Source organism: Seriola dumerili, unplaced genomic scaffold (assembly GCF_002260705.1).
Source record: "Seriola dumerili isolate Sdu_G_001 unplaced genomic scaffold, Sdu_1.0 BDQW01000052.1, whole genome shotgun sequence".
Classification (NCBI taxonomy): Eukaryota; Metazoa; Chordata; class Actinopteri; order Carangiformes; family Carangidae; genus Seriola; species Seriola dumerili.
Genome location: NW_019174307.1, coordinates 17,771,080 through 17,797,760, shown reverse-complemented (window position 1 = coordinate 17,797,760; position 26,681 = coordinate 17,771,080). Strand labels below are relative to the sequence as shown.

General features: G+C 39.1%; 2 protein-coding genes across 3 annotated transcripts in view; one reads left to right on the top strand and one right to left on the bottom strand.

Moving 5' to 3' along the window:
- LOC111218176 (cohesin subunit SA-2-like) overlaps positions 1-2,083 on the top strand; it is an 18,123-nt gene extending 16,040 nt beyond the window's left edge. The window contains exons 29-32 of the mRNA XM_022740329.1: positions 165-293; positions 379-569; positions 653-728; positions 838-2,083. Of these exons, the coding sequence (XP_022596050.1) occupies positions 165-293; positions 379-569; positions 653-728; positions 838-973 (532 nt within the window). The 3' untranslated portion in view covers positions 974-2,083. The remainder of the gene's footprint in view (positions 1-164; positions 294-378; positions 570-652; positions 729-837) is intronic.
- A 181-nt stretch (positions 2,084-2,264) lies between these two features.
- Positions 2,265-25,163, bottom strand: LOC111218174 (serine/threonine-protein phosphatase 2A regulatory subunit B'' subunit beta-like). Of its 2 annotated transcripts, XM_022740326.1 has the most exons (14): positions 24,997-25,163; positions 24,110-24,502; positions 14,011-14,196; positions 13,520-13,623; positions 12,749-12,851; positions 11,286-11,360; positions 11,058-11,144; positions 10,373-10,529; positions 9,540-9,588; positions 9,321-9,410; positions 8,467-8,642; positions 6,860-6,978; positions 6,675-6,781; positions 2,265-3,437 (listed from the first exon to the last, which is right to left on the bottom strand). In XM_022740326.1, exons 2-14 carry the CDS (start codon positions 24,461-24,463, stop codon positions 3,299-3,301), a joined length of 1,746 nt encoding a protein of 581 aa, XP_022596047.1. In that variant the 5' UTR covers positions 24,464-24,502; positions 24,997-25,163; the 3' UTR covers positions 2,265-3,298. The 2 variants fall into 2 exon arrangements, with proteins under 2 accessions (XP_022596047.1, XP_022596048.1); XM_022740327.1 differs by lacking the exons at positions 24,110-24,502; positions 24,997-25,163 and adding an exon at positions 17,325-17,871 and having other exon boundaries at positions 2,291-3,437.
- Between the last annotated feature and the right edge of the window lie 1,518 nt (positions 25,164-26,681).

The following is a 26,681-nucleotide window of genomic DNA, read 5'->3' as shown; positions in this document are numbered from 1 at the left end:
TTTTTTTTTTTTTTTTTTTTTGCGGTTTTGGTTCTTAAAGTTTGTGTGTTTATTTGTATTAGGCAACGGGAATAGAGTTTGTGTTCCAAGAGTTTTGCTTTTTTTTTTTTTTTTTTTTTTTTTGCAGGTTTTTGTTCTTAAAGTTTGTGTGTTTATTTGTTTAGGAACGGGATAGAGTTTGTGTTCCAAGAGTTTAGCCAGACCCCAGAAACACCTACACCACTGTACCTCTCCTACCTGACCATCCTCAGTGAGTTCTCCAGCAAACTGCTCAAACCAGACAAGAAGACGGTGTAAGTGCTGCATACAGGTTTTTAAAAAAAATATCCTAAACACGGCTTTTTGAAAACCTCTGAAAGTTTGTTCATGTCTGTGCAGGTTCTCCTACCTGCAGAAGCACACTGCGGAGCACATTATTGACCTCAGAGAGGAGTGCTGGCAGCCACTTATCTACTATCGTGCTTCGCTACTGGCTGCAGCTGAAGGGGAGGACGCTGTGTCCTATGTTAGCTCTGACAGGAAACCCCACCTGCCCAATCGCTCGCCTTTCTCCAAACAAAAATTAGAAGGTGCTGCACCATTATTACCATATGCACAATTATCATACATGTAAAATATCATACATCACGTGTGTATGTTTTTTGTTCTTCAGGAAGCAAGTCCCCCTGTCCGTTCAGCCCCACTGACTCCAAAGTCAGTAAAGGTCACAGGTCAAACTTCAGTCCAAGGTGAGGCTGTAGGATGATGTCTCACATTCAGATTTCTATTCATTTTATAGATCAGTTACAAACCAAATCTTCATCATCTCAGTCATATTAATTGCTGTAACCTCCTCAGCCATCAGGAGAGGACAACTGATATCGATCCGTTTTCTGTTCCACTGGAACCTGCTGCAAGAAGACTGAACATCGAGGGATCTGTCCTCAGCATGAGCAACGAGGTGGACGATGACACCGTGGAGATTGAACTTTAAATATGAGGATCTGGGGAACACAAGTCCTCCTGTATGAACGGTAAGACCTCACTGGACGTCACAAACTCTTAGAGACGGTTTCCTTTTTTTTCTTTGCACCTTCTAACTGGCGCTGTCTGTGTTCAGATGTTCAGACATCCCAGCGACCAGTTTTTGTATTATTCTCCAAGAAAAGTTTCTTGAATGTGCTGTATGTTACGTTTTTTAAGCGGAAACAAGCTTTAAGGAGAAGTGTGGGGATGTTCTATATTTTTCTTAGTCAGCAAATACCCCCAAAAAAAGACCAAAACCAACAATTAATTGATGCTTCTAACAAGTATTCAAGCCTTACTGTTGCGCTGGGTGACATGTTCCCTCATTACCAGAAACATGTTTGAGTCACTCCCACATACATGGTCCTGATCTCATTCTCATTTGAGCACCAAATGTGGATTAATCCACCACTGAAAATAGTCCCCAGCAAATGCACTATTTACTCATAAAGCTAACACATATAATAACTAATAAACTAAAAGCTAAAAGTGCCCAGCTGTTTTGGGGAACAACTTTGCCTTTTCAAAACGTGTTACTATATATTTCTGATTCATTTTTAAGATTTAAACATGATCAAAAAGATCTTCAGCAGGTGCAGATGGGCTTGGGTCTGAGCACCATAGAAGGGTAGAGAAGTGGTCGGTTTTAGTCTTTTCATGGAGTATTTTAAAAATAAGAAATGTATAGAATACCACCAGCCTTACTCTTGAAATAATTTCAGATTATGGTATAATTTATTCACAGACCACTTTGAGGACAAAGTGTATAAGTATGTGTATTATTTTTTTATTTTTTTATTCACAGCTTTACTGTAGACTGTACTTGAATGTTACAGGTCACACTAGATGATCGATCTTTTATATTTTCTTTTGGATCACACTCAGGTCCAAGATTTATCTTAGTATCATCTGGGGTTAATTAAGAAATATCCTTTACTGTCCTACCTGCCAGTTTATTATTGCTCCTCATAGGAAATGGTTGGCTTGAAGTTACCCAAACACTACTTATGTATGTAACTACTTATGCTGTAAATTAACTTAAATAAAAAAAAATCCAAGCGAGTACATTTTTCCAAGAAGCAATTTTGTACCTCTTCACCTTGTTCCTTGTTCTTGTACAAAATCTGTGTACAGCAGCAGCAGCAGCAGTTACTGTAAGGTGACAGAAACATTAATCACCAGCCAAGCGTTTTTTTACATTCTGGAAATGTTTCCTGTGATATTCAGCTGAAGGATATCTATAGTACCTCAAGTCTAACAGTGAACACATCAAAAACATTTTATACTAGATTAATCAAATTACACTGCAGAGTCCATTTTCTTTACTCTTCCATTAACCAAGACTTTATTATTAATTTAAAGAAAAGCAAAACATTTTAAAATTGGTTCCTTTTGTTCTGTCAAAGTACATTCAAATTAAGTACTTTATAACATAGAAAAAAGAATTTGTCTAAAACACTTGCCCAAATCATTTACAACACAGCAAGCACCAAATACATATTTACAATTATTTATAAATTCATCTCTAATAATTTATAACCCCATCTCACACATACAATAAGTCCATGTCATAATGAATACAGACCTGTACAACATACACTGTGTGTGGCCGTCTGAACTGTGTGCTTGTGTGTGTACAGCAGGCTCAACGGTGGCTTGTTTAGCATTTACAGTAACTTCTCGTTTCAGCAAACAAACCATTAATGAATTTACAGCCTTATAGAAAACATTCAGTTATGATCACTGGAATGTAAAACTAGCCAATGACTTCAGATGATAATTAGTTCAAAACCTGAATCAAATCAGCATGGTTTCTGTTCAACAGTTCAGGGAGCTCCAGTGTGTAAAGAATGATTTAGCGCATGTGAATATGATAATACAACGTTGGTGTTCAGATAAAACACTTGCTCCAGACATTATTTGTACAAAGCATTACATGCACAACACAACTTTTCCTGTTATAACTTGAGGAGGGAACAAAACGTGTTGCTTGTGAAACCCTGAAGTTGACTGTGTTTTTTTTATGACAGGTAAGAATATTTAAACCTTTGGGTCAGTGTTGTGAAGAACTACCTTCTGCTTTGGCCACTTCACATTTCTTCAGTCAAATGTGTGATAATGTCCATTTCTCCTGCACAATCTGACCTCAACAGTGCTTTGACAATGTCTTCCGGTTTTGCATTTGCTCTCTCTGTGGTGAAGTGTGTCCTTATACACAGGATGGGAACTGAGCCCGAACCTGCAAAACTCTGGCCTGATGTGATTCAATCGTCAAACGTTACAGGATCGAGGGTCATTCAAAGTCATCTTCATACTCATATTCATCCAGGTCCAGGTTGCAGTGTGGACTGGGGATCTCAAAGAAGTGTCTCTTTGTCAGACCCAGCTCACTGGAGATGTGCTGCCCTAAAGGGCTCAAAGGATTATCATACCTAAACACACACATGGAGGAAAAGATTAATAAATCAGTCAGAAAGAGAGGTTGTTTTTAAAGAATAAATTCACAACTTGTCAGCTGTATGAAACAATAGTGAGGCATTTAAATGAACACTGATGCAGGTTTTACTTGCTGTAATAATTCCTTCTGTTCATGCATTTGATTTAAGTAATGGGGGACAAATTCCACAGACCTCATTCCATGCTAAAATGTTAATATGAGACTTCAGCAGTATGAGTTGTGAGAGTGTGTTCCAGAGTTTCAATCTTTTTAATACAAAGAAAACCCTCTTTGAGTTACTTTCCATCCACTGCAGCCCAGTAAGAAAAATCTGTCTGTGGAAACATAAGGAGTGGAAAGACAGTAACTTTGTGAAAATACCCACTTGATTAGTCTAGCTCAGACTGCTGAAGCCTCATATTTACTCCAGATAAACTACACAATACATTTCACACAGAACAAGGAAAAACCTGTTCAATGTTCATATGGAGATGTCAGTATTGTTTTAAGACAGACTTGAAAAGATGTGAACCTACCTTTTAAGGCATGTTGATAACAAAACAGATTTTTCAAAAAAAAGTGGCTGACAGGGTCATTGAAACAGTCAGGAGGATTTACTCTGGTGAATGTGTTAAAGGACAACCATGTTAGAGGAGCAGTTTGACATTTGGGAAATACACTTATTCGCTTTTTTTCAGAGAGTTTGGTGAGAAGATTAATACTAGTCTCGTGTTGGTACTGTAAATGTGATGCTACAACCAGCAGCCAGTTAGCTTAGCACAAAGATTAGAAACGGGGAAAAGGTAACCTAGCTCTGTCCAAATGAGAGAAAATCCGACTACTAGCAAACTCGTGCTCGTGCTGATGTTGGACGTTCACACACTATCTCATTCATGTTTGTAGAACATAAAACAACAATTGGATTATTAATATTTTCGGTAATGTAAAAAACTGAAAAATAAGTTGGAATAAAATTACAATTGTAAATTTCATGTATTACATCTGTTTGCTGTATTAAAAGTGAAACAATATTTTTTATAACCTAGAACTGTCCTTATGACTACAGATTTGTATTTTTTTGAAAAGATGCTTGTTTTATTTTTCTTGCTTTAGCTTTATTCTTTGTTAAATTGACAAAATAAGAGGTCAGATTTATAGCTGAGTTTGTGCTAAAAAAAAAAAAAGACCATCCATGAGGTGTAGGGACAGTTTAAAAAGGTACTGTACAGACACAACTAAATGCAAACAAAGTTGGCAAAACTCAAGTAAAATTGACCTTTTTTGTTACTTTCAGACAAGCTGCTGGTGGTAGCCTCATTTTTACTCTACTGACTATCTCTTGGTGAGCAAGAGCAAATCGAGTAAGCGTAGTTCCTAAAATGTTGAACTATTCCTTTAAATAGATAAAAGCTTTTTAACAAAGCAGTATGCATGGAAAGGACACAGGAGCACCACATGAAGGCGCAGAGGTGGTGCAGGAGTGGAGGTTTTTTGTGCAGAAGAGGAAGGATAAACACAAGAAGCTGTCTGGCTCAGAAACAGACTCCCAGCTCTAAGACATGGTCACATACACATGATATTGTGCTGTGCTGACAAAACAACTATCTGGTGTCAACAGTATGCTGAGACTGGTGGGGTGTGGGTACAAGCTAGGAGTGGGTTTAGGACTAGACTCACCCAGAGAGGAGGAGGTGGTGGAGAACACTTAGTCCCTGCTGATTACCCTGAGTGTCTTACCTGCTCTGGTTAGCAGCCTATCTTTAGAAGTCGGTGGTGTTCCTAAAACCGCCACACAACATACCTGTCAACAGCCTCATCTATCATTGACTCACTCTCACAGGGGCTCTGCTGCTGGACATAATCCTCAGACTTAGCAATGTGATCATCAAAGTCTGATTACATTGACCAGTTAGACAGAAAATAGTGTGAAATCAATATGTCTTTATCTGTGTTAGCATTATTATCTATGTGTACATGGACTTCGTACTAAACCGTCACTGTCTGTCTGCACGATAGAATTTTTTCAAACAGGTTATCAATTAAACCTGACCTTGACATGTTGGAATATCTGTTGTAAAATGAGTCCACAATTGACAATACTGGCTCTGCAGCACCGATAAACATGATAAATAGTTGTAATTCGATAGCTAACACAATAATCGGGGTCCAGATTAATCAAACTTCTCGAAATGATACTTGATCTAAAGAGCCAACTTAGGAGTAAAAATGTTCTTTGCTAAAAGTGAAGACATTAATCAAGTAAAAAACTTATACTTTAAGCCTAATTTAGAGCATTTAACATTTAAGAGCAGCTCTCAAGTGATCACATGAATACTTAAATGTCCAGAGTTTTAACATACAAGAAAGACAAGGATTTACCCTAGATCTGCATTTTACTCAGTGAAATATTTTTCTTCAAAAACATAATGTAATTTTATTCTTTAAAATGGTTCATTTAATTTATTTGAATTCTGTTTTATTTTGAGTAGCAATTAGCATGTGAAATTAACAATCTAATACACAGTATTAATAATAGGGATGCACATACAGGAAACTGGCTAAAACTACTGCAAACAAAAATGTATGCTACCTTTATTCTTGTTGTTTTAGACTAGAGTTAGTTTTATTAAAAGGGTCTATAGCTTAGGTCTTAAGTGCACCAGCAGCAGGGATGTCACGGGAGCAGCAGGAGACACATGTTTCATCATATAGAATCAATAAATCATTTGTAAATAATGACATAAGTAAATCATTATTAGATATCTATTCTGTGCTCAAATCACTGCAAGTGCTAATTTCAAGACGTGCACAAATACATTACAAATCTCATTATAAATTAAGTCGAGGTTAAACGAGTCTCCCAATTCCTACAGGAAGATAACTGTTGTAGAGAATATAGATTTTTATATAACATCTTAACTCCTATTTGGTAAAGGGACAAAAGAAGTTGGGGAAGTAACCAAAACCATTTTTTTAAACCTATTTTTATGGTGTTCTGACATTGTGTAGTAATATCTTTTCTATACTGCAGTCATCACATTCACACATTTAATAGCATTTCTATGTTGTAAGAAAATTAGTAAAGACAGATTTTGAGTGGAAGTTGAAGTGAAGGAATTTTACTTTTATCTTTCAGTTAAGTCCAAAATTATACTTTCAGCAGTTGGATATATTTGGGCCCAGGGTTGTAGCTGCAGCCGTATCACAGATCCTTGAGTGAAGTCAGACTTACACATCATTGCACTGATCGTTGGCAGCCTCCTCCGCCACTAGGATGTCGTACTCCTCTGCAGCGTATTTCTCCCAGTCTGAAGCTTCCTGGCCGTCTCCTTCCACCTCCTTTAAAACACGAGTTTTAAAGTCACAAGTCACATCTATCTCACATCTGGTGACATCCATTCATTTAACCTTCCTTACCCTTATTACAGAGAAAGGATCCTTCTGTTCGTGGTCCAGGTATTTCTCGATGTTGAAGAAAGTGTCAAAGAAGATGTGGGACAACTTGCACCTCTTAAGATCCCGCAGAGTGATCTTACCTGGGCAAGGTAAAGGAAGTCACTTTAGACAGCTTCCCAAACTCAAACTTACCTACTGACAGATCATTTATGGCATGGGTATTATTAAGCCAGGCTTTCACATCCAATCTAGCTTTCAAACCTGGGCTGAAACGTAAGGCAAATTCATGGTTCTCACATCTGCATGTCTGCGTGGGTAGCTGACTCAGTAGATGATGGGTTGGCAGCACAGTGGGTCGAGCTCATCAAACTACTGATCAAACTACAACAGCTGGTTCACAATATTTCAAGCTAGGGGTGCAACTAATGATTGCTTTCATTATTTATTCATCTAGTTATTCTTCCAATTAACTAAAGCATCCCATTTATAAACATGTAAAAAAATGTGTCTGTGATGATTTATGTTATTAGAAAACAGAAAATACAAAATGTATTAAATTGAAAGATATGAAACAGAAAAGCAGCAAATTTTATAGATTTATGAAGCTATGCTGGATTTGTGACATTAAAATGATTATCTGCTTTAAAATATTACGTACATTTTTTTAACAAACTGACTAAAAGTTTCAAACCTGTGTCAAAAATGAACCAAATTTGAACAAACTAAAGGGCTGATTACACACATTATCATGACTCTGCCAGAGAAACCTTCTAATACAGCTGGATGTAAAATTCAGGGGGAGTGAGCAAAATCACCTTTAGTTCAAATGGAACTTCCAGAAAGGGAGCTCAGCCTGATGTTTGCAGGCTGTCACTTGTCTCATACAATATTTACGATGTCACTTGCCTTACAGTAACACATAAATGTGCTTTCAAAGTGATATATAAAATAATCAGATAACTTCATAACTACGTTTTTGTAGAAGTCAAACATCCTAGTTTTTTTCTTTTGAAAGAGCACAAAGACTTTTGGTTGATGAGGGAATAAAGTTCTGTATCCCTTCACAGTGGCATTTTAGACACTCCATCAGAGTGCTCCCTTATCATCCTATTTAATATATTTTCAAATTCACATGCCATGTCTGAAGAATGTCACATTAAATGTGAAATTTTAACAGACTTTTAAATCTGTTAAAACTGTAAAGGTTGTTCTGTCTGGAAGAGACATAGCTGTTCAGGAAAACATCAGCCTCAAATACTCAGTGAATAAGGTGTTACATCTCATATTACACATTATATTACACAGCTCTACTAGTACTGCTTACCACCAGGTCGGCTAAGGGTCACATTCTTGCTGTGGCTATCAATACTAAACATGTACACCCTCAACATTGTGTAACATAGTGTCTTCTAAATAGCATAGTGATAAAGCTAAGTGCTGAGGGAATTTGTTGACAGTGTGGATGACACGAGCAGCTGTCAGTCTCTCATCTATAATTGTTCCCTCAGCTAATGATCAATGACCTGGCCTGAAAACATGAATGTGTGTCTGTCACTGTGGAAAAAGTGGAACCTGCCCAACTCGGTGTGTGAACTCCTGAGAGTGTATAAATGTAAAAAAGGTCTGACCTTCGACCTCAGGCTTGACAAGGTCAAGCATTTGGCAGAGGCAGTCCTCGAAGGGAAGGGGCTCAATAGCCATGGTCTCCAGCTTCTGACACTGCTCCTCGTAGAAGTACTCCAGCTCGTACATGCTGAGCACACCATCCCCATCCAGGTCCATACAGCGGAACCAGTACTCTATACTGGACACAGATAAAAGGAAAGAGCAGCAGGCAGAGCTGCATGTTAGACATAAAAGCTGTAAAGAAACAGTAGATGCAGGTGGTGTGGATGTGTTCCCTGTAGAAAAAGCCTTTTACACAAGAGACATTTTGACTTGTAATTGTAGGAAAAGCACAGGTGTTACTAATAACATTAACTATGGCTCTGTTCCATTCAAATATCATAAGCCACACAGTTTGACATTGAGTGAGTACGCACAGAATCAGGAGCCTGAAACTGAAGCAGCAAAAGAAAACTCAGCCGTCATTAATTTTATCATTTACACCTGTGCTTTTCTCACAGTGCCAGTTTAAACTGTCCGCTGTGAAAAAGGTCTGTAGACACGCCATAATTTGCTCTTCAGTGAGCAGTAAATCAAGGTTTCAATCATTCATGGATCTTTGCCAGTTTTTGGCATCAGCTACAGGTGTACTGTCACCTGATTGTAATTTTCACATGTTCAATATGCGTATCGTGGTGTTGTTGGCAAAGTAGTGTACATGCTATAGAGTTTATTCTTTCATTGTAGGAATTTTTGATGTATGGAGCATCACTTTAACTCACAGAATTTTGACACTGCAATAAAATGTAGGACTGCAAATGTAGTGCGCTTTAGACTAAATGGGATTGATTCGGATGCAGCCTGTGTGTCTAGATACCTGGTGTCAGTCTTCTTGTCTTCCTCAGAGATGAGGAACCAGACAAAGTCAGCATAACTCAGCCTACCCTCCTTATACACCCGTCTGTCCCTGATGAAATAAATGACACAATCAAGTATTAAAACAAGCAGTGGAACCAAAACATAAAATGTACCTTCTGTTAAAAAATGTTTGCGTCTTTTAAAGAGCATGATTTAAACTCAGACATTTTTGACTTGCCTTGTTACTGTTCCTGAGAATATTCTCTCAATCATCTTATGTGAGATGGCTGTAAAAATATATAGCAAAGAGATTACTTACAATCCAGACTGTTGGGAAAAACATCATCGTTTTTCTCTGAGACAACAGTGCTCTCAGTTAATGTACAACTTTTTCACAACACATGTAATCCATTCTCACAGACTGTAAATCCAGAATGGCCAGTGTAGCTCTTTTTTATCTTGACAATACTATAAATCCTGCAGTCATCATTTTGACCATATAGTGGTAGAAATTGTTCCAGACATGGCGTCATTGGAGCAGAGTATATATGCTGCTCTCTCATTGATCTTGTGTCTCATTTCCCCTGCCTCACTCACAGACCATCAACCAAGAACATGTGGTGTGGAGTGTGTGGGGAAGAAGCATCAAGTCTTTTTCCTGAGTATGTGTTTGCATGTGAGCAGTAAACCTGGACCAAATAACATTTACAAATACTTTTTATTGTTACATGTAATTTCAGCCTACTGACTGAACCAACAAGTGCCAGAAAGGTTAAAGGAAATTTACTGTAGTGTGCATAACTGTGCTCTGACAAGGTTCAGCACTCATCCTGTGGCTTTTGCATTTATTTTTCCACCATGCATTATGAATGACATGCTACTAAAATGAACAGAAACAAAAAACTTTGTTGTGTGAACTGTGCATATGATTATATGATAATTATATGATAAAGTGAATTCCAGTTATGTAGTGCTCTCTCAACAATAGAAAAAAATCTGCAAACATATTTGCTGATAGTTGATTCTAGTCTTAAGCACTTTTCTTTAAGAAAGTGGGGTGTGTTTTTGCACCTTGGTCATTGTGCCGTGCCAGGTCCTTCTGGTCTATGTAGAGGTCATGGTCTGTGTCCAGCTCCCAGAACTTGCAGTAGATAACATAGAAATGTTCATAGGAGAAGAACTCTGTCAGCTGGTTCACATCTTCTTCCTGCTCCAGCAACATCACATTCTGACACAACAGGAAAAAGAATGTAACATTAATTCATCATTAGTAATTATGGGTAAAATTATTACCCAAACTGCCCCGTTAAATATCCATTGCAATTCATAGACCGACTTCTTAGTTAACTTTGACCTACCATACCCAACACTTGCTTTTATTGTACACAAAGAATTTTCTTTTCCATCTGACTGATAACAGATACAAATGATGGCTGAAGTTAGAAAAAAAAGACCCAAGTTGAAGCAAATTGATTAATGTAAAAAAATATATAGATATATTAGGTTCAGCATAGAGGTAAGCATTATGACTTCTATTTCAACATGTGAAAACGCAGCATAAGAACCGTGTTTGTAGTGAAGGTCCGCATTCAATGTGAAAAGACTTAAATTACCACCCATTCTTGTATTTTAAAAATAGAATTAACAGAATTTTAGGCATTTTAAGGACTTGCAGACACCCTGAGTAAGACACTTGAAATGATCTCAGTGCAAATGGAAAAATATGTATAGAATGAAAAAATTTAGAGTCATTTACCTGAAGAAAGTTACTTTTCCTGAGCTCATAACATGTTATTTTTCCAGTCCACGACCGATTCACATTGTAAAATATCCTCTGAATCACCTGAAAAACAGTTGACAGTGTTATCATGGATAATTAAATAATGCATGATCAAAACAATAATCACTGCAGTGTCATTCTCATGTTTCACTACCTGCAATTTTGCAGTAGTAATGTGATGTCATGTGTATTATAGTAGTATACCGTGGTGATGTATCGTGAGTGAAAGTCCGGTGCCTCCTTTAGAAAGGCCAGGCCTGCGTGTGAGTTCACCACATCCTGAAAACATGAAGTAAATCCAGCTTACTTTGTTTCTTCTGCATGCATCCATAACATTCCTCACAGAACTAATGCACTCAAATGCAAAAGAACAACTCGGTGACATTCTGTGCTGCAATAACAAATACACATGCTCAGTTTAATTCTACATTTACTTTTAGAGATGAGTTAAATGGCAAACCACATCTGTCTCTCTTTTTTGCTTGACAGAACACATGACATTCAGAGTAGGAATATAAATGCAAACTTATTCAAACATCAGAAGTTGTCAGTGTCTATCTAAATCACTCTGTCATGCCATATGCTTTATAAGTTGTACTATGTAAAGAAAAAGCTCCAGGCCTTGTTGGGAGAGGCCATCAAATTTAAATGTTTCTTTGAAGTCAGAAAACACTGGGCCAGATTTGGGATGAGTTTAAGCCTTTCTGATTTGACAGCAAAGTGGTGGGAAAGCCTGAGAAACGACATTTGCTAGTGACTGCTCTTAACCTTCTCTCCTTCCTCATGCCATAAAGTCACAGGAGGTGTGCTGCATTCCAAATGAACTGGAGCTATATTCTTGCCATCAAACTCTCTCATGTCTTTTCTTTATTCTACCCCCTCTTCTCTTCTGATGGGGGGAAAGAATTGTTGACATAAATGCGAAGGCGGCAATGAAATTAAAAGGCCTTATTTCAGGGCAGCCGTCGTGCCTCTTTGACTCTTACTGTGAGAAATTAAATCATAGAGAAACACATAAATCACAGGGCACAGGAAACAGGCGGGGACAGTCAAATCTACTCCACTGCAATCCGCCTTTCATTCATCAAAACAGTCAAAGGCGATTCGCTGTGCAGAACCATACAAATTAAACAGTGAGTGCCACAAGGCATCTCTGCTGGTATGCTAACGGGTGTTCAGCACAGCCTGGCTGCTCCTGCCAGCATGAAAATGAATCAGGTGTAGGGTGGGGCCAGTGTGGAGCACCAACAGCTTTTCAGGCAGAGTGAGAATACAAACAGCCAGCACAGCAGGTCCACATGGTAAGACTGACCAAAAGGTCAATTAGACTATGCTCAGGGAACAATTTGATGAATATGAGCGCATGATTGTTTTTGGTGCTACACTATTTGTATTACATCAGACATATTTTCATCTCCATCTCCCCTAGGTTAATTTCTGCTGAGCTTGAATCCTGCACCAGTGGGATCTCTTTTCTGTAAACTCCCCTCCACTATATTACTGGCTTACAGTAACATCCCTAAATTAGTCCTCCGCCACATGAAAAAGCACTGCCTCAGCAGAGTAGTCCAAAAATTAAGTCCAGTTTGCACCACTCAAGCCAATGCAATTTTGGCATCCCACATTGCCAAGTCCAACCCTCTCCTTGGGTGTGCTGCAGCCAGTACCTGCAGGAATGGAATAAAGTCGTCTTGTTCCAGGTAATTACAGCCAGGCTTGGCCAAGAGGTGCACAAATTTAGAAGCGTCATTGTGACAGGTCTGCAGAGTTCTGGAGAAGAAAAGAGAGAACAGATGGTTGTAAGGTTACTCCCTCTTACACGCTTATGTTTTCTCTATTCTTTTTATCATACTTTAGGCAACACAAGTTTTAAATTGTTCCACTTAAAAGTGCAAGTGCTGGTATAATACATTCTGAAATTAGGATTCTGAATCGCTGCCTGGTGATTATAAGCATGGAGTGTTATGGTCGTGACGTGGAAATAATGCAAGCGTCTGGTGTGGCCTCTCATCTAAGAATGGCTCAGTCATGAGCTCAAGTCAAAGGCCAGGTCTGTCCAGTTCTCTGGAGGCTCATACATTAATACAAGACCATGCCTACTGCATGCACTAGTGTTCAGCACGCAGCGCACAGCTACCATTACAAAAGCCCTATGGTATTCCTTTCAAATTCACGCAGAAAGACACTGAATGGATGTTTTCATTTATATACTGTATATCCAAATCGACTATTTCCTTGCGGGTGTTTATGAGGGCTTTGTGATCACAGATTTTTGTTTAGGAATGAAAAGAAAAATGTCATAATAGCAGATAGCTACATACAGTGTCTGTGATCCCTAGCGAGTGGTCATCATTGTTGAGAAGGGACTTGTATGAGCCATTTGGCTGTGAGTGAATGCACCAGTGGTCTAGTGAGAATAAGAGGAGCTATTGTCTTACTTTCTCCACATAGCCACAAACTTGTGAACGGACACGAAGCCCGTCCTGTCGCCTCCAGCTGAGTTGAACAATGGCACTTTCCAATAGAGAGGGCACTCACAGGCCTGAGGACACAAGGAAGCAGGAGACACGGGGTAGTGTGTGGTGTGGACATAAAGAAGAGAGATGGATGAAGAAATTAAATGAGCACTTGAACTTTACACATGTGTGACATTTGATGCAGAAAAGAACAGCACAATAACACATGACACTGATTTAAAAAGCAGTGCTGCATCACTTAAAAACTTCCCTAAGGAAATCTAGCTGTCATTTCTCTCTTCACTCAGGTTCCCCTCAGGCCATTTGCTCACATTCCTCAGGGAGATGGAGATAATATTTTCCGTGGGGTTTTAATATCAGCAAACATTCGTAAAGTCAGTAGCTAAATGGCACTAATGAAAATAATTTGCTGGGTGGCAGCTGAACCATCGTGCTACAAATCACATTCTCACCTTGGCAACATGCCCCATGTCCTCAATGGTGGCCCTTTCATTTGGGAATTGGGAAAATATTTTCTCAATTTTGGAAATGAGGCTGTCGATGTTGAGGTTGGCTTGGGGCCGGCCCTGTGGGAAGTAAAACTTTGGAATGCTTTCACTCAGCGCTGTGGTGACGGGCTCCTCTGTCCTCACCTGGGCCTGAAACAAACACACAGAAATAAACTGTTAGCTACTGATGCTAGCAAATGCTCCCACTTCTCAGCTCAAGCATTCCATGTGCTACGGCTTGCCTTTACTCTGCACTGCTAGCACTCATGTAACCACACCTCTCAGCAGCCTAAGGGCCCATCAGGGAAGAGTTGTGACTACTCAGCAATCATAATCATTATCCATTTATCCGTAAGGGATACCCGTGTTACACATTCCACTCTACAGTACTGTCACTATGTGTAAAATGTTTTGACTGACAGTTATTTTAGTCTTATTGACCTAGTATTGTTTGCAATGCAGATTAATCTGTTTATGTGTTTATCAAATTATGTCTAGACTAATCTAGGGAGTGTCTGTTAGGACAGGATAATACTAGATATAGTAAATCAATTTTTATGGTAATCCACTGTCAAATGTACTACTCTATTTTTATATGATAAATACAATATTTGAACATTCAGAAATGAGTGGTTGTGATGGACTGTCTTAGTTAAGTGCACTAAGTGGTATATTTTTTGGGGATTTATCTGGCAAATGATCACATCTGTATATATATGTAATATATACAGCACAATCTATGCACAAAAGGGTAGCTCTAAACAACATAAGATATGGTAACACAAGAAAACCACCAAATAAAGTCTGTTTTTATCAGTAATATTTAAAACAGACCAATATTTCCAGTCATCAGTTGAGGAAAATGCTGAATGCTTAGATTTCAGAGCTGCAGCTGCTGGATCCAGCTTCTCAGGTTTGAGGATTTATTGCTGTGATTGCGTGACTATGTGATACATCAAGGTAAACTGAGCAATTTGGGGTTTGGGACTGTTGATCAGACAAATAAGGCTTTTGAAGATGTAACCTTGGGCTGTGGGAAATTGCAGTAAATGGTGCATTTTTCCACCATTTGCTCACAATTTATAGACCAAATGATTAATCAATAAAATAATCAACAAATTAATTGATAATGAAAATATTTGTTAGTTGCAACCAAATTAGATTTGATTTTGTTTAAGTACAATATTTTAACACATCCCTCTTAATGGCCATTTATCTGGAAACAAATGTATTATCACAGAAAATATTTTGACTTGACAAAACAGGAAAAGCACATGTCACTAATACTATTAACAATGGTTCTGTTCCAATTAAATGGTCCACTAACCATGAGTGTGATCTAGCATGCACAGTATCAGGACCCCAGAACTAAGACCTGGGTGGAATAATGTCACTGTTAATTACACCTGTGTGTTCCCACTATGTTGTGCCAAATGTCTGCTGTAAAAAAGACCCATGGGTCAAACAAGTTCTATCACTAGTAGTCAGATAAAAGTATCTTTAGCGACAGCCCCAAATAAATGTGTATACTACAAAAAGATGGCGCAAGTAAGCAACTGAGCAGATAGAATGACCAGGGCCACCTTGGTTTAAACAGCGTGGCTGGTTACATGCAAACAGCAGTTGTCTGGAGATAGAAGCAGAGCATGTCATGCATGTGTGTGTTAGGACTGAACTGCAGACATACAGCAGGGGTGAAGCGTCTGTTAGCTTGGAGTCATGACTGGACTCAAGGCTGAGCTTAAATCTCTACTCCCTGTCCCTGACAAACTCATTTCTAGCCATTTCTAGTGGATGTCATTCCAAGTGACACAACTCTCATTAATATAGAAACTTTCCAATATATAAGAGCCTGGACACAGCTGTGTATTTTTGTGTTCTTTTAACCATTTCTGCCTAGGACCTCAAAATAGCAACTTTGTATGTCAGGGCTTTGCAGCATGTGTTATTAAGCTCTATGATCATGACAGTGGAAACCAGTGTATCGTTTTACGTATTACAACAACGACATCATGCAACATTGGTCCCAGTCCTTTATGTCATGATAAATGTGATTCCTAACCAGGATGATTTACCACACCAACTGAGCACAGCTGACATACTAAGACAAGATCATATTAACAAAATATCTACTGTGTCTTGCTGAGGGCCATGCGGTGAAAGACATGAATTAGTGAAGATATTTTCATAGCCACATATAAAAAGCAAAAATGCATTATGACCCAAATGTGTTATATTGCACATATAGGCCGGTTATTAAAAAGCATGCTTCATTAAAGAGTCATCTCGTATTTACATGACTCAAGAATTTGCTGACTGGATCATTCTCTTTGCCCTTTAATAATCACATAATCACACCCACACAGTCCTCTGCTAAGAGATAAAAATACCATCTTGGTGTTTGTTTTGGTCCAACACATTCTACTCATTGTTCACACCTCTGGTTTTAGTTGACAGATTCTACACATAATGCCGGGTCTGCAACAATAAAACTTTTAACAATATGATCCAAAACCATAAAATTATACAGGTGGACATAATGGGGATAAATCTAACCATGTCCACTTCTACATGGATGTGTGTTGCATGGACTTAAAATGTTTTGCAATATTCTGTCAGTGGTAACCTGCTCATTTTAGCCTTCTAAATGATAAATGCTGCTGATCCTCTGCTCTTCTCTGTCCTGTGTGTTGGTGTCAGCCATGGCTATAAAAGGACATAAACATCTCCTGTTGCCTGCCCCCCCCCCCGCTCATGCTAACCACTAGCAGAGCTCTTGAGCACAACTGGTAAGCCACATGACATTTTGCACATTCACAATGTTGTTGTCTGAAAGGACAGTAAAGTAGCTAAGCACAGCATACCACACACAAGGAAACATCATACCATCATCATAACCAAGGCTCACATCTCATGTCTCTTTGTACAAAGAGCAAAACAACTGCAAAAGTAATTCACTAACAGGTGGATATGATTGCACAACAGTCAAAATTCACATAGCACAGTAGTGCATAAATATGCCTAGAGAAAGTGTTGTAACTACTGTCCCCACTTCTTCAAAATGCAACTGGCTCCTACAATAGCTCCACTTTGTAATAATTGTAAACAGTATGTACAATTACTGTAGTTTAATAGTGGCCTGTAACACAGCAGATCAATACTACAATACAATCTGAATACCAAGATGTTAAGCCCACAAATACCACATTAAGAGACCTGCCCACTGGCTGACAGGCCAGCAAAGCCTATGTTGAGGGTACACTCATACAAACACCTGCCTGTCCTTGTTGGAAAGCTCTGAGCCTCTTCTTGAACCGAGATGGCAGGACAAAGTCACAGCCGCGTGCCAGCAGAGCCAACTCCTTCCTCAGGTCAGGGTCCTGACGCAGAGACAGCTCCTTCATCCTCATCCTCGCGCCAGACAGGACGGGGGACACATATAAACAAGCACAACACTCAATCCAGAGTTATCCTCTTCACTATAGAAATCACTCAGTTGCAGTCAACACAGTGGGCAAAAGGCAGGGGCTGCAGTGGAAGTCCTCTGTGTCTGTGTCCCTGTGATTGTCCTCTGTCAGAGTGAGAGCCTCTTAATGCAAGGGAGCAGCTGCTACTGTGACTCTCTCTCCCATTCCAGATCTGGTCGCACAATCTCAGCTCTGCCTGCTGCTCTGTCCCAGTCTCTACATAACACACACATACGCATACACACACACACACACACGCACACACACTGCACAGGGTCAGGGAGCCCTTGCCTCAAAGCTGCTGAGGAGATAAGGAGTGACGGACTGTATGTGTGTGGGAATCACTTAGTGTATGTGTGGGATGGGAGGGGTGTGTGCAATGGATCTGCCCTTTCCAGTTTGCATTCCTCAGTGCTCATAGAAGGTTATGTAAAGAGACAGACCTGTTGTTGCAGCTTGCAGCAGCCATAGAGGCCAATTGAAGGATGCACCTCAATACCAAGATGACATACGGCTCATGTTCACTGTGTTCCTTTCTGAAGATCTCCCACACTACCAAATACTTCAGAAAAAGTTTGCTCGTGCTCTGAACCTCGAAAATGGACACCCCTTCTTTTGAATAGTACATTTAGATGTTAAAGAAACCTCCAAAATAAAACCCCTAAAGTGATTGAATATAATGAAAGCCACATGTTACTTTACTAAATCTACCTAAATCTGTTACTAAATCTGCCTGAAAGTCTAAATCACAAGAACAGGAGGCAGACAAAACAAACTTAATGAGACATGGGCAAATAAGGAAAACACTCAAGGTACGGCTACTTAATAATAGATAAAAAGAGTGTAGGTCAAATCACCAGATGATATGTGCACAACTACATACATTTATTCAACTATTCTGCATCCTATCTTATGGTGGTCTTTGTTTTGCCTTCCCTTTGCAAGCCTGGGCTGCCAGCCATTCCACATCTTATTATAGTTGATGGGCATTGGAGGTGGGGGGTGGAGGTGGGGGGGGACATGGCAAATTCAAAGAATGATGTCCAAACCCGTCTGCGCCTATTAAAAGCACAAGCAAACACTGTTTGGGCAATCCAAGAAACTAGCTCTGGAGAAACAAGGGTGTATCTTTAGTCCACAAACAAGCATCTGCTTCCGGTTGCTGCTGTCCTGGAGTGATGGCAATTACACCAATTCTCCATAAATATGATGATCTAACAGCTCTGGGGTTGCCTTTAAAACAGTGACTATAGACGGGGAAAGCCCAACACCTGTACAACAACTGCACCTACTGATGTAAATGTTAATTAAACAGAAATGGTACAGAGATGTATACATTAGTAGACTACGTAAATAAACCTATATTTGTTTGTGTTATTCTTATTGTACACACAGGAGGTCAAAGCACACCCACAGTATTTTTAGATGACAAGATCACAAAGTCCACAGTTTTCCACTGGTTTCTGCTCAAACCCAGTTCCTGTTATCCTCCACACAGGACACTGCACATGCATGATAAGCTGTTTGTGTGATGGTTTTTCACAATGGCTGCCTTTTGTTCAGGCTAATCAATTCAGACCAAATATGGAAAGTACCAAGACCAAAATAAAACCTGGTAGATCACATGAAACTGTCAACTCACATGGAATAGTGTTCTGTCCATTCTTGTGTTCAAGCAAACAAAATCTGAAGTCCAGTTCCACAAACAGAAGTATCACAACACCGCAGGGATAATGATGTGTTGTTTCACATATGTGGAAAGAGCTCAGTTGGTGTTTTATATGTTTATGTTTTAAACTACAGACACATGTGGTGAAAGCAGTAGTGTGGCATGAAGATACAACACAGACACAAAAACACACACCGTTTCTGAATGTAAGCTTCCTACAGGGTTGTATGAAGAGTGTAACCAAATCATCTTAGGGTCACTACAGGCAGGTTGTCTAAACAACACCACCCTCAGAGGCAACTGTCAGACAAACTGCTCAAATACTATATCCACACTATAATGGGTCACTGTGACAAACAGGAAAACATGACAATTCAAGCTGGCCCCACAATATGTCTAATCTGTAAACTGCTAGATCTGATTTGTACAGAAACATGTGTGCAGTCATGTTCAGTCCATTACATAACAGATGAGATTATCGAACATACTGCCTGGAGTTAGTGACCATTGGCTTTGAATGTTAGAATTCCGTGCAGTCAGATGACTATTTGTTGAGGTTGTATTTTAGTTGAGCTCAACCAACATGACATTCAATCCTGTTGAAAAGTGTGATATTCAAGAGGCAACAAGCAAAGCAGACTGGCAACCACAGTGGAATACAGAAGAGTGGGGCAAACCTAATCAAAACTCCCCTGAGGGCCCCCATGCCTAACTGTCAAAACAGGCATACAGGCCTACATTTACTGTGTTCGGCTCCAGTGTGTGCATTACTAATATGATTGAACCAATGACATGTACCACAGTGTGTCCACACAGAGGTGACTCAAACTATCACAAGCCTGGGGTAGATGCACAACTGGTTCACAGCATGGGGAAAAAACTGATGCTGCTGTGAAATCCAGAAAGCTCCAGCTCAATCCACCACAATCGGATGTCTGAGACGGGGATTTTGGGATACATGCTAACATGGGCCAAAAATAGGCCTGATTGACTGACAACATGGTGGGCTCAGGGAAGGCCAACAAGTTGAACATGGTGTGTGCAGATCAGTTAGCTTGCATAATAGTAATAATGCAAAAGCCAGTTACCATAGAAGTTTACTGAAAAATCTATGTAGTCCACATGGCACCAGAAGTGGAGCAAAGGGTCAGAACACTATAGAAAGGCTCTGCAGAGATAAGGAGTAACAGCACACAAGGGCCCCCCACACTTACACAACATTGTTACAGTGACTAATATGTATGAGAATTTATAGTTTACAGCAATAAGTTGTTAGAGACAGCAGTTTTGAGGACCACATGACTTTTAATGTATTCTTTTATTGTATTTTCCATTTCTTATTTTTTTTTAAAAGATATGTTTAACTTTGCTTAATGTAATAAAAATGACATTACCTTTAAGTTTCCTGGAATGTCACTACTGAAAGAGCCCAAATAATGTGGGTATATAATGACCAATCTGGAAGATATGGGTGTTTCGTTTACAGATTTATACACATTCACCTCATTCCTTAATAAACTTATAGCTGCCCAGACAACAGGTCAGTTGAGACTAATGACTAAATATGATGAAGGACATTAAACTTTGGAATATTAGACTGCTTCTCAGATATTTAAAAACAATACAAAAACAGAGTACATTTTACACACAAGTTACCAAGACTCCAAAATAAAAACATTTGCGGGAAACAGTTTAACACCTGGTTCTCTCTGACAGGTCAGGCCAATGATAACGTGACTGTAGACTCCTGCTTCAAATAGCTTCTATGTTACTGAGCCCAACCAAGCATGTTATAAAAAGACATCTTGAGGAATAACCAGTGATCCTAAATGTGGACAAGAAGAGAAGAACAAGTAAACCCTCAAAGGAAACTTACAGTATGTCTACTGCTCTATATTACTAAAACTGCTGAGTGTCTGTGTATGTGACCTACTGCACTTAGAACATAGAGGCAATCTTGGTATTAAGCTACACAGCAGAATTGGAGGCCAAACATTCATAGGGGATTGATATATACTGTACAAAGTATGAAGAAAAGATCTACGACCATATATTCTTATATTGAGAAGCATCTAATAGAAGCAGTTTCAGAGTAAATTACACAGAGGATGAATGTGCTGCCACACCTCATCTCACTGGCAGAGTTCTGGGTATCTAATGCCAACGCAAGGGAACCAAGGCTATCTATATCAGTGTCTGATGTCAAAGTCAGACCAGCTGTTCTAGCCTGCATCAACGTGACATAAATTGAATTTTTGAGTAATCCTTTGAAGAATGCATCTGTATGCAGGAATTCATTTTGTTGTCTTAAAATAGAAGTATTACTTTATACAACCTCACAATCCCTTTAATATTGAGTGACACAGTGTGGCCACATGCCATGACACATCACAGCAGAATACACAAACTGTGCAGCAGTTGCTTTATATTAATCTGGGGCGAGAGGGTGGCATTAGGGGGAAAAGGGCATTAGCACGAAAGAGACATGAATATGTAAATCAAGAAGTTAACATCAATTTGTCAAGCCTCTTTCTGTTCCATCATAAAGTCTAATGTTAAATGAATAGAATGAGAGAAAGCTCTGAGTAAAGATTCAAAGCAATTCTTTGTCATTATTGTGATAAACACTGAAGCTGAAACCCACAAAGGAGATCAGCATGCTGCTGCAATGTTTTTCTTCTTTTACACCCTCTTCTCCCTGTGGTCAGGCTATTTTAGCAATGAATAACTTCTCATCACGTCATAAAAAGACTGTGTTCTACTATGTGACTTCAACTCAATCTGAAATATTCTGGTGTACAGAGGATCACTAACTGTAATGGATGTTTAATTTTGATGTGATTTAGTTAGGTATGTTTGTCTGAAAAGAATAGCAAAGCATTTTTAATCCATCTTTACCTCCATTTTTTAGTTGGTTAAAACTATATATGCTTTATGTGTAAGCTATAGGTCTGAAAGGTCTGAAAGTCTGATTATCTAAGTAATGTGAACTGGTATTCTTTATGTTTGGACTCTTGATAGTAGCAGTGTTTGAAAATATGTTCTGGATTAGGTTTATATTAATTTGTGGTGACTTAATAAGAAAAAAACTCATCACCATCATCTTCAAGATATAAATGCCTTGTTCTGAGTCTAACACCTAGTTCCACAGCCCTGGTAGTTCAGTCACAGAACAGATGTCGCACCACTGACCACTTGAACGCCTCCTCCCTCTTGTCTGTCTTTAGCATGTCAACAACATGTAGAAGGTGGAGTCTCTAAGAGCACGTGCCCCCAGCTGTCTGGCTGCCTCACTGTCATCACACTCACTAATATCCACAATCCACCACTATGCCAGCCTGTCATGTTGCACTTCTCATCTTGATGGAATACAAATCCATAAACAGACATCAAAAATCGTTTGAGCCTTTTAACTGTTTTGTGTGTCTTGATTTCTTCTATAATCAAACAGCCCAAAGTAAAAATCCCATTTACCTCTAAAAACAGTCACAGCATAATGAGATCTGAGAGGAGTAACTAGAGTACCAGCGATAGGCTAGGCTCAGACACTCCTACCTCTCATACCATACTAATTCATGGGTGAGGCCTGAACATTTGGAAAATATTTGACTAATAATTGCTACATATGCCTACAGACATGCCTTTGATGCTGTAGGCTACTCAGCAGCCTCTTGTGGCCAGCCTGGGAAAATAAAGATCCCAAAGGTACAGTCAGGTCAGGTTTAAGAAACTAGAAATTTCAATCAATGAACAGTCAGGATAGATTACCAAGCCCCTATGGTGACTATGAGGACTGTCCAATTCTGGGGACTTCTAGTTGTGGTATTAAAATAAGGTGGCAGACAGCAATGCATATTGCTACTGACATGAAAATCGCTAAATCATAAACATTCTACAACCTGTAAGTTTAAGCAAAAAATGGTCAACTTGGTAACATTCATTTTTAACTGAATGCTGTGTCTGATGAGGTACAATTCTGGCATACTGACCGCAGGTTCCACTTGTTAACAAACCAACAAATTAGCATCAACATTATTTTAAACGGTAGTCACAGAGGCCTTTTTTCATATGGATATTTTGACAAAGTAGGAAAAGCACAGGTGTTTCTAATGACATGAATGGCTCCATTCTATTCAAGTGTCCCAATAAGCCATGACAGTAAGCCAGCATGCACAATACCAGGTCCCTGAAATTTAAGCTGCTAAATGTAGTTGAGCCATCATTCATTTTATTATTTACACCTGTGCTTTCCTGCTGTGACATGTCAAAATATTTTCTGAGGGTGTTTTTGTGCCACACTGTGTGTGTATAATATAGGTTTAGATTTTATGGTTGATAGTGAAATGTTTTCAGCAAACTCAACCTCTAAAAAAACAAAAACAAATTATGTTCAGGCAGCTTTTTGCAAGTGTAACAAATCCTAATTTTCTTGGTCTAAGTGATGTTAACAAACAGGTTAACATGCAACATATTGTACTGCATTGCATTGAGTGAACAGTTTATGTATTTAAATCTATGTAATGGCTGTGAATTTGGGTTTTAAATATATTCAACGAACACTGCAAAATAATGATAGATTTTCAATCTCTCCCTGCACCTTAGAATTCATTGCTAATTAAACCTGTCAAGCAGAGATAGGGCTTCCTGAGACTATGATTTTGCAACACACCCTAAATGTCAGCTGCCTCAGGTGGCCCAAAGAAGAAGGTAGGCCACACCCTGTTTTTGATGTTATTAACAGCAACCTCAAAGCCCTGTGGCATGCCATCTTAAGTCCCTCTAAATCTTGTTTAAACCTGTGAAACTGTTTCATAACAGTTTGTGTAAGAGAAGGATGGCCAATCTGCTACATGCTTACAGAAAATTCGGTAACAACTATTTAAATGTTGCTTAACCTTCTAACTTAGTGTTTCAAAAGATGATTTACCTTTTTTGTACTGACAGACCTCCGTAGAACTCTCCCATTGGGTCCTGTCACTCTGGTATTACTGCTACTGCCAGAAGGCAGGGTACTGGCAGATGGGGGGCTAGAGGGAGTGCTGAGGGCAGCAGGCTTCTTCTCTGCCAGGTTCTTTTGGGATGCCACATTGTTGTTCTGATTGAAGCTTAATGACCTTTTGTCCTGGGCGTCCCCACTACTCAAATCAATGTTTTGTCCACTTTTGATTAGGTCAAGATAATCTTTGAGTAGTGACTGGGTTGCAGGATCACTCAACCAGTTGAGGAAGAGCTCGTCCACCTTCATTTTAAGAACCGGCTGCAGAACTTGTGGTGACGGCATTTTGCAGAGTATTACTTCAGGCTTCGCCGACAGAGGTACCTGTGTCGAAATAAGTGTAACATTAACGTCACAGCACATCACATCACACTGATTCTGCATTTCCTGCACAAGCCTACGCTGTACAGAAGTAGACTACTACAACTGCAGTGACTGATAGAAATTAAGACTTACAATCACTTTGCGTCAGTCGCCTTTGTTTTGAGTACAAACCAAACAGTCACTGACGTTATTGAATTTTAGCGCGAACCATCAATGCTTTTGCCCACCGGCAAAAGTAAATGTGAATTCACAGTGACCCCTGTAACATTGGCTATTTTTAACTCCAACATCGAATATACAGATGATTAAATTCAGCATTTAATTAGCTAAAGCCATGTAAGGCTGCCCGACTACATAAAGAAGATGAGTCAGGGTCGACAGGGTTGGTAAAGCCGGTGTTAGGTAAAAACTAGCAGCAGCAGGCAACAACAGTTTGTTAGCTACAATAGCTTTAGCAAGCTAGCGTTAGCTGGCTAACTAACTAAGGTACCAACCTGGGAGTGAATGGACGGTAATGCCAAATGCGTTGATATGACTCTACATTACTTCCTTCATAAGCGAAGATGTGTCTAGCACGCCTGTTTACTTGTGAATTAACTACGAAAGTAACGCTACGGTATCTCCGTTATTCATTTCGCTGAGCAAAAGCGCAACTTTTCAGGATCACGTTCCCCTGGTAACCACCAAGTAATAACGCGAGATCTCCCGCAGGGTGAGAGTTCACCGCACCCCAAAGGCAGCGGCTTCTCTCCAAGAAAAGAGGTACTTTCACCGGCCACCTGTTACGTCAAGAGTCCACTGTATTGCCTGCTGTGGTGTACTAATGTATTTCTCCACTTCATCATCAAAATGCTAGAATTTTTGTAATTACACACCCCGGTACACAGTGGTGGAAGAAGTATTTAGAGCGTTTCACTAAAGTAAAAGTAGTAATGTTGCCGTGTACAAATACTCCATTACAAGTAGCCAAGGTAACTATTATCAACAAGTGTTCTGACTTTATATAAAACAGTACCATCTTTGCTACAGAGGTTTAATCACCATTGTATTATTATATTATACCATTTCCTTAACATGTAAGAAACCTTTCATGTTGGGTTTATTTAATTTAACTACTTAATATACAGTTGAGCATTGAATGTAATGTTTTATAAGATTATCATGTTTAAAATGTCAAATCTTATTCTATGAAGTAGTAACTATGGCTTTCAAATAACTATAGTAATAGTAAATAGTACAATATTTCCCTCTGAAATCTAATGAGGTTGAATGACGGAAAAAAAACTACGACACTCAAATATTGTACTTAAGTACTGTAGCACACTAAATAATAATAATAACCCAATAAACATTGTTCATAAGGCACTGATAGTTAACTGTTATGCATTTGAAGACATTACAGTGGTTGGTTGGAAACTATAACAGGCATTTTCTTACTTTTTATATTTTATGGACGAAACAATTAATCAGGAAAATAAGAGACGATAACGAAAATAATCATTGGTTGCGGCTATAATAAAATGTATGACGTGGGCGTTGTTATACCGGAATACTTATCTTGTTTAACATAATTATGTTCATGCACTGTTTTCCTCTCATTTATGATTATCATCTACATTGTTTTTCTTAATTTATTATTTGTTTGTCTTATGCAATGCACAACCCAAACTGGAACTGGTCATCACTGCAGTACTCATTTCCAGGAAACTAGTCCTGTGTGTTCAATTTTGTCTCTTATGAACTTGATCCTGACTCTCTTTGCATGAATAACAATGATACATCTGTGCCTGATTCTACTCTCTTTTCTCTCCTCATACCCCTTCTCCTCAAAGCAGCTGGGCTGAGCACCTGGTGTGTATGGAATTGGACATCCTTATTGATTACTGTAGGGAGGAGTGGTCCAAAACATCATGGCTCCCTCACTGCATCCCCAGCATAGAAAGCAAGCAACACAAGGAAAGGTCAGTCTAAATAATTGCCACCATATTTGACACTTAGAGCACAAATGGAGTGGATTGTTTTCAGGAGGAAGGGACTTTCCAACTCTGCATTTTACAGTATACTAGACCTAAGCAGACTTAAACCACCAAAATATTAATTTAATGCATATTTAGGAGATGAGACACATTTTGGCTGCATTTGTGTGGCAAACATGTAACATGAAAATTACAGATTTCAT

Bases quoted from the DNA above. Each gene is read 5' to 3' on its own strand.
- LOC111218174 (XM_022740326.1), bottom strand. From the start codon at position 24,463: ATGCCGTCACCACAAGTTCTGCAGCCGGTTCTTAAAATGAAGGTGGAC. The intron at 13,624-14,010 runs GTGAGAATGTGA...TTGTGTCCTCAG, and splicing joins ACATGGGGCATGTTGCCAAG to GCCTGTGAGTGCCCTCTCTA. The intron at 11,145-11,285 runs GTATACTACTAT...ACTGTTTTTCAG, and splicing joins ACTCACGATACATCACCACG to GTGATTCAGAGGATATTTTA.